Source organism: Etheostoma spectabile, chromosome 2, assembly GCF_008692095.1.
Source record: "Etheostoma spectabile isolate EspeVRDwgs_2016 chromosome 2, UIUC_Espe_1.0, whole genome shotgun sequence".
Lineage (NCBI taxonomy): Eukaryota > Metazoa > Chordata > Actinopteri > Perciformes > Percidae > Etheostoma > Etheostoma spectabile.
In genome coordinates, this window is record NC_045734.1 from 12,372,036 (window position 1) to 12,378,579 (window position 6,544).

Here is a 6,544-nt window from a genome sequence, read left to right on the forward strand (position 1 = left end):
ATAATAATAATAATAATAATAGTAAGGTATAATTCTATATGAAAGAGGGTTATTGATCATGAATTCCAAAAGGTACTACACAACTATAGTGGTAGTAAGGTGGTGTTAGTGAAAACTAAAAGAAAAGTTTGAAAAAGGGACGAAAATGTCAAATTTCTGTCAGACTTTGACCCAGGAGGACAACACAAGGGTTAAAGGAAAAATTCTTTGCAAAAAATACTAACAAACATTTACTAGTATTAGTTTCTTATTCAACCTTTTTTTTCCACCCCGAGGTTTCGAGCTGGCTTCAAGCGAGCTTTTCGATGGTGCCCGTTCATCAAGGTATCCAGCTACGACGAGTTGGAACTACGCTCTATGCGGCTGCACCAGACACGCCAGAGCAGTATGTACACGCTGTCCCGAATGGATACCACTGTCATGGTGGTTTACGACCCTGCCGAGGGTGATGGCGGTGCAGGCGGTGGCTCTGAAAGGAAGCACTCCATGTCTGCTAGGAAGAGAAGCTACATCACGTCTCGCCACACTGATATTGTGGGATGCAACAGTGGCGATGAGAAGATGCAAAATGGAGGGGCTCCAAGCAATCAACCTGAGGAGTTCTCTTAAAGGTTGTTCTCACAGACTTACACACAGACAAATACATGCATGTCAGAAATGTACACACAGGGCACCCAGATTGCTCAGCTGGTAGAGCGGGCGCCCATATATAGAGAGTTACTCGTCGACGCAGCGGGCCCGGATTTGACTCTGACCTGCAGGCCTTTGCTGCATGTCATTCCCCTATTTCTCTCCCCTTTCAAGTCTTCTGCTGTGCTATCAAAATAAAGGCTGAAAATGCCCAAAAAATATTTTAAAAAAAAAGAAACGTACACACATGCATATTACACTGCACATACAAACAGTGCGCAGATGTTTGCTTAATTTAGACATAGGGGCATTGTATCACAGCGTTTAACAAAGAAGGCCATATGGATATAGAGATTATTAAATATTTTGGATGGATAATGGATAATATTGACCTTTTAAGATACTCCGGAGCATGGATGGATCACCTGATCCTTTAAAATTGGTTATCAGATACCAAGTGTGATCCAAAATTATATTTATAATATGCTTGTTCATTTTTTCCTACATAATACAACTGACAGAAATAGGCTATAGTAAACCTACATAAAAATAAGTAAAGCAATTTAAATATGCACAGCAGAATAGCTCTGCTTTAAAGGTCCAGAAAAAGAAAAAGGATATTGAAAAGAGTGGCTACTGTAAATGTAATACGTACTTTAAACCGCGTGGCGCGAAAGAGTTGATTGCAATACATGATCTCAATGCTAGATGGGAGAAATTCTCACACATTGGACCTTTAGAAAATGCATTGGGATTTTTTCTGTATTTTACCATAAGATTTTGTGTATCATCTTCTATTGTTTTTTATATTATCTGTGGAGGGGAAGATCAGTGCAGAACCGCGGCCTGTTTCACAAATCGATTTGTTGGCAGTGTTTACACACAGATCCCAAAACATGGCACCATCACAATTCACAAAGGATTGTTGTTGGCAAATTCTAGATAAATTTGTGAGTCCTCCGGGGCTCTTCCATCCTTGGGTCGCAAATATGGTGTTTGTTTGGATTGGTGAGACGTCTTAAAAATCAACAGGAGAGGAAATAATCTCATGTTGCAAATTGCTGCTTGGTGAAACAGGCCTCTGCTTTGCCAGGATGCTTTTCACACAATCTCTCATTGCCTCCAGCATAAACAAACTGTTGAAGTTCAGGGTTTGTGCTCAAACAACAGCATAACTGTGGAGTCATGGGTAACTCTTGCAAGTTAGCCCAGAAAAAATCAAGAATTGATCACTAGTGACTGGGGCTTTGTTAGGGGGCCCTTTACATGTCATGCTCGGGAACAGCCATAACAACAAAGAAGGTGAACAATGCTTAACTTGAACATTATGATCCTCTAAATTTAAGACGCTTTGCCATTGAGTGCTATGTAGAAGTTTTCTCCTTATCCCATTAGTGTCTCTCCGAATCAATGAAATACTGAAAGTAGCTGTTTCTTTAAAGTGCATTGAGTACATTCCACTCTGATTAAGATTAGAATTGAAAAACAGTCAGGGCAATGCTGTTTTGGTAAGATCCGGTCCCATGATGAAAGTGATTGATGATAAAATCCAAGCGTTGTACTTGAGGATTTGCTGCTAGGCGTGTAAGACCATCTTACAATGAAGATGATCTGAAAATACGCCATGGTGATTGTAATAATGTAAGTATGTCATAGATTTCATTTTCAGATGTAGGTAACTGTGAACTTTATGTAATGCAGAGGATGCACTCTGTGCTATTTCTGCCTGAAGCCATGAATGAGCAGCTGCTGAAAGTCTCCAATGGAATAGCTGTTAATTGAACTCCATTTGGCTTTATATGTGGCTTTGAGTTTGGCTCTAAAAGTACCGTGATTGAGTTTTGCATTCAGTTATGTAAGAGTTGTAAGAAACAGGTTTCCTGTAACTGACAACAAGCCAGAGGCGAAATCCAGTTCATTTGCAGCAGGCCAAATAAACAGGGTGCTGGAGAATGTGCTGACTGAAACAGAACTAAAGAACAAAGCCCTAGTGGGTCAATAACAATCACTTCTTCTTTTTTTACAGTACATTTGCAACTAAGTGAAGGAAAAAACAAAAGAAGCATGAAGTGCAGAATTTGTTTTACTGTTCTAATGTTCTTTTAATTGCCTTCATACAATGTGTAATGAGAAAGCAGGACAGCGTTTGCTTTTTGCATTTGTTGGTGTTTCAGCATGCTGTTATCCTGTGTTGCATCTATATTTAGCTCCCTGCTTGTGTGCACATCAAGTCACACTAGCCTGTGCAATGTTGGGTTTACAATAAGATAAGTTGAACCATACTATGACAGGATTATATAAATCATAGGACTAATGTATCCCCTCTGACTCTGTACAACACATGAACATGACTCAGTGCTGGGAAGTATGTGTAACAATAGATTGGTTTGATTTAATTTATCAGTAGTGGTGTTTTCTTTCACCAAATAGACCTTCTTTAAAGATACTGCAAAAAAAAAAAAATGTATCCTGTATAAAGTGTGATGTATCTTGTATAAAATGAATTTAGAATTTGACAGCTTGTGATGGCAGGTTATATATATATATTAAAAGTTTAAATCTCCTAGATTGTCCAGAAATTGCAACCATAGTAGCACATTTTAAATGTCTTTAATTATTCTTACCAACAGTTCTGAATGTTAGAAGACTTCATGAAAGTATTTACTCAAGAATGTGAAGAAAATAAAAGTTGTGCATTTCACTGTCAAGTATTTTTAAGCTGTTGTCAAATCAGTATATTGAAGTTGGTTAAATATTTGTATGTAGTAATCTTTTTTCATGTTTCTCTGTATAAATGTTTTTGTTTTCTATAAATGTACAGTACAATGTGTGCCTCTATCTCTGTCAAGTGGTGAACATATTATTTGTTGTATTTTTAAAGGATAATTTGTTAATTTCAACCTGAGCCTCATATCTTTCATCTTTGACCATCACACAATGCCGATGTCCTCACTTTGCTACTTTCACTGCTCTTATTCAGAAACAGGACTCAGGTTGAAGTAAACTATTGAATTATCCTTTATACTAAACATTATTATATTAGTATTGCTAACTATTTTGGTAATTTGAGTATAGGAATTGTAGGATCTCTTTGTTACAATTCAATATCATATTTCTTACAGTCCTCCAAAAGGGTTTTGATTGCTCTGCATTGGTTGGTGCTGATTTATTTGCTTAATGTACAGTAGCTTCAGTGCAACGGCCCTTTTTACAGTATTAGTGTTTGCAAGAGACATGACATGCTAATGAGGAAATGTAGCTGTGACTTGTTGCAAACACACAAAAATCAAACAACTGAGCGATAATGTTTCGTTTTATGTTCATTGTCAGAAACAATGCAGGCTATTGTAATAATCTGCTACTTTTAAATTATCTTAATTTTTCTATATTTTCTTTTTAATTTCATAACGTACAGCATAATATATTTGACCCTATGGACGCAACCTGCGTTCATGAAAAAGCTGTGTTTTTTTGCAATTACCTCTAACACATCTCATTACTATTCGTACATCTAAACACTTTGATTTTGTAATTTTAAAACACTTATTTTTCTTATTTCCACGTATCTCCATATCTACCTCTTCCCGGCTTGTTAAACATTTTACATATGCTGTTGCAAATATCTATGAACAGGAAGCTCTTACATCTTAGCCATGAGTATTTGGGTATCAGCAGAAAAAAACAAGAATTTAAAGGAAAAGAAACTGATTAATTGCCACTACTGCATTTGAGATTAAAAGTACACCAAATGTGTTTTATGTGTATAATTGTAAACATTAATCTGCTCAGACAGGTATTTTGTCATTCTGTGTAGTTCAGCCCCTTCAACCACAGAACGACAACAGAACGTTTCTTCATTTTGTGGTTCAGAAGCTGCTATCAGACCGTTGATATGCAGTTGAATGACCACTCACCACCAAAATTGAGATCAACGCAAATGTTTCGGATTATAACAGTTGATCTTTAATAAAGTGTCAATGTGTGTTGTTGTCTCTGTCTTGCTATACAAAAATAGGTCAGTGAACTATTTATACTGTAACACAGAGTATGAACATTGGGCGAGGCAGCGTAGTAGCCGACTTTAGGTAACCATCTGTTCCGTTAGTTACACTAAACAAAAATAGCTTTCTCGACCTCCAATCCAGAGTTTATGGCCGCAGATAACTGGATAAACAACTCTGTTATTAGGAGCAGTTTTTTTTAAATAGCTTATAACTTTACATGGAAGAGCAGCAGGAAGATGGTGAATTTGCTGGTTTTGACATGTATGGTCTGAAATGTTTCTTAAAACTTAATTACATTTTACAGTATTATGTTTTTGTAAATGAAAAAGAGGGGATGTTCAGACCTCATGCTTGTCAGATTCTACTTGTTAAACTTATCACAGATTCAGAACTGAAATAATAATTTCTCGGGCACATAAAGCCTAAGGTTAAATTATTCATCATGGTTGTATTAAACTATTATTTCACTCTATTAAATAAGGCAATAGGTATGCAGCAGCTTGTCTCTGCTACTCAACACTGCTTTATAGTGCAGTCTGGTCTGTGGAAATGTGGGTATGTTTTAAATAGTTTTATTGAAATAAATAATTATATAAATGTGTGTATAAGAACAAAAATATATACCAGAACTGGTAACACCATCATTAACCAAAATAACCATAATTTTTAGATGGTAAATTGATAGTTAATTAATCTTTAGTTAATTGTCATTTAGCTGTTAGCAAACTGTCATGTTACTGTTAACAAATTAATAATTAAATTATAATTAATAAAATATTTGTAGTGCTGTAAATAATCAGTTTATTGTTACATACATTATATCCCTCATATACTATATTAGGTATCGGGTAATGATTAAAAAATGTTTTAAAACATCAATACCATTACATTTGGATGGCTTTGGATGGCTATTGTAAAGTTGCGTTGCGTTTTCATAAATAGTTATTGGTTAGTAAGTGCTTGGTAAAGCAATGATACATTTTTCCCCTTCATTAAATTATATTAAAAAAAAGTATCTATATCTAAATATATGAGAACGTTCACTTGGAGGCAGCCTCTCTTTTGCAGGAACACCCTTATCACATTCACACAGTTACACAATCATACCTGGAAGCTGCCCACAGTCTGATCTGTTGGCCACTGAGCGGCACTGGAGCGGTTGGAGGTTAAGGTTGCTCAAAGGCACCTCAGTGGTGGTAATAAGGGAGGGACAAGTGCTACTCTTTCACTATCCCCACCCAGATTTTACCTTTAGGTCTGGGCAAGCTCGCGTCTCTAACCTTAACATGTATATATATGTATATATGTGTGTGTGTGTGTGTGCGTGTGTGTGTGCGTGCGTGTGTGCGTGTGTGCGTGTGTGCGTGTGTGTGTGTGTGTGTGTGTGTGTGTGTGTGTATATATATATATATATATATATGTGTGTATATATATATACAATTTTAGATACTTTAGAAACTTTGTAATAACATCCAGACATTGTTTATAGACAGTTTAAAAACTAACTATTAACCACTGACACATTATTAACTATCTAGCTAAATAATGTTCATAGATGGTTTACAAAGTATTTAATAACTATTTAACAAGGTCAACAATAGTCATCTGTAGGCAATTTCATAATAACCATGGTTATTATAAAGTGTCACCCCAGAGCTTTGTGATATAGACACGTCTGTCTTTGAAGAAATACATTTATAGGAGACTTTATTCAGATAACTTGAATTCATGTGTTAAGGCCCAATAATTACTGAATCTACTGGATGCTGTGTAGAAAATGTCAAGCTCATTTTTTGACACCATGTCCTGTTTTTACAGAAGTGCTGCTACACTACTAAGAACAAGCATGGATCTGCACCACTAACTAAGGTCAGTCCACACTGCATATGGCTAAGGAACGCTGTTCCGTG

General features: G+C 36.2%; 1 protein-coding gene across 1 annotated transcript in view; it reads left to right on the forward strand.

The window, feature by feature from the left end:
• The window catches only part of tacr3a (tachykinin receptor 3a), a 19,757-nt gene extending 15,144 nt beyond the window's left edge, over positions 1-4,613 (forward strand). The window contains exons 5-6 of the mRNA XM_032531927.1: positions 276-659; positions 870-4,613. Coding sequence (XP_032387818.1) covers positions 276-609 — 334 coding nt within the window. The 3' untranslated portion in view covers positions 610-659; positions 870-4,613. The remainder of the gene's footprint in view (positions 1-275; positions 660-869) is intronic.
• The last annotated feature ends 1,931 nt before the right edge of the window (positions 4,614-6,544 follow it).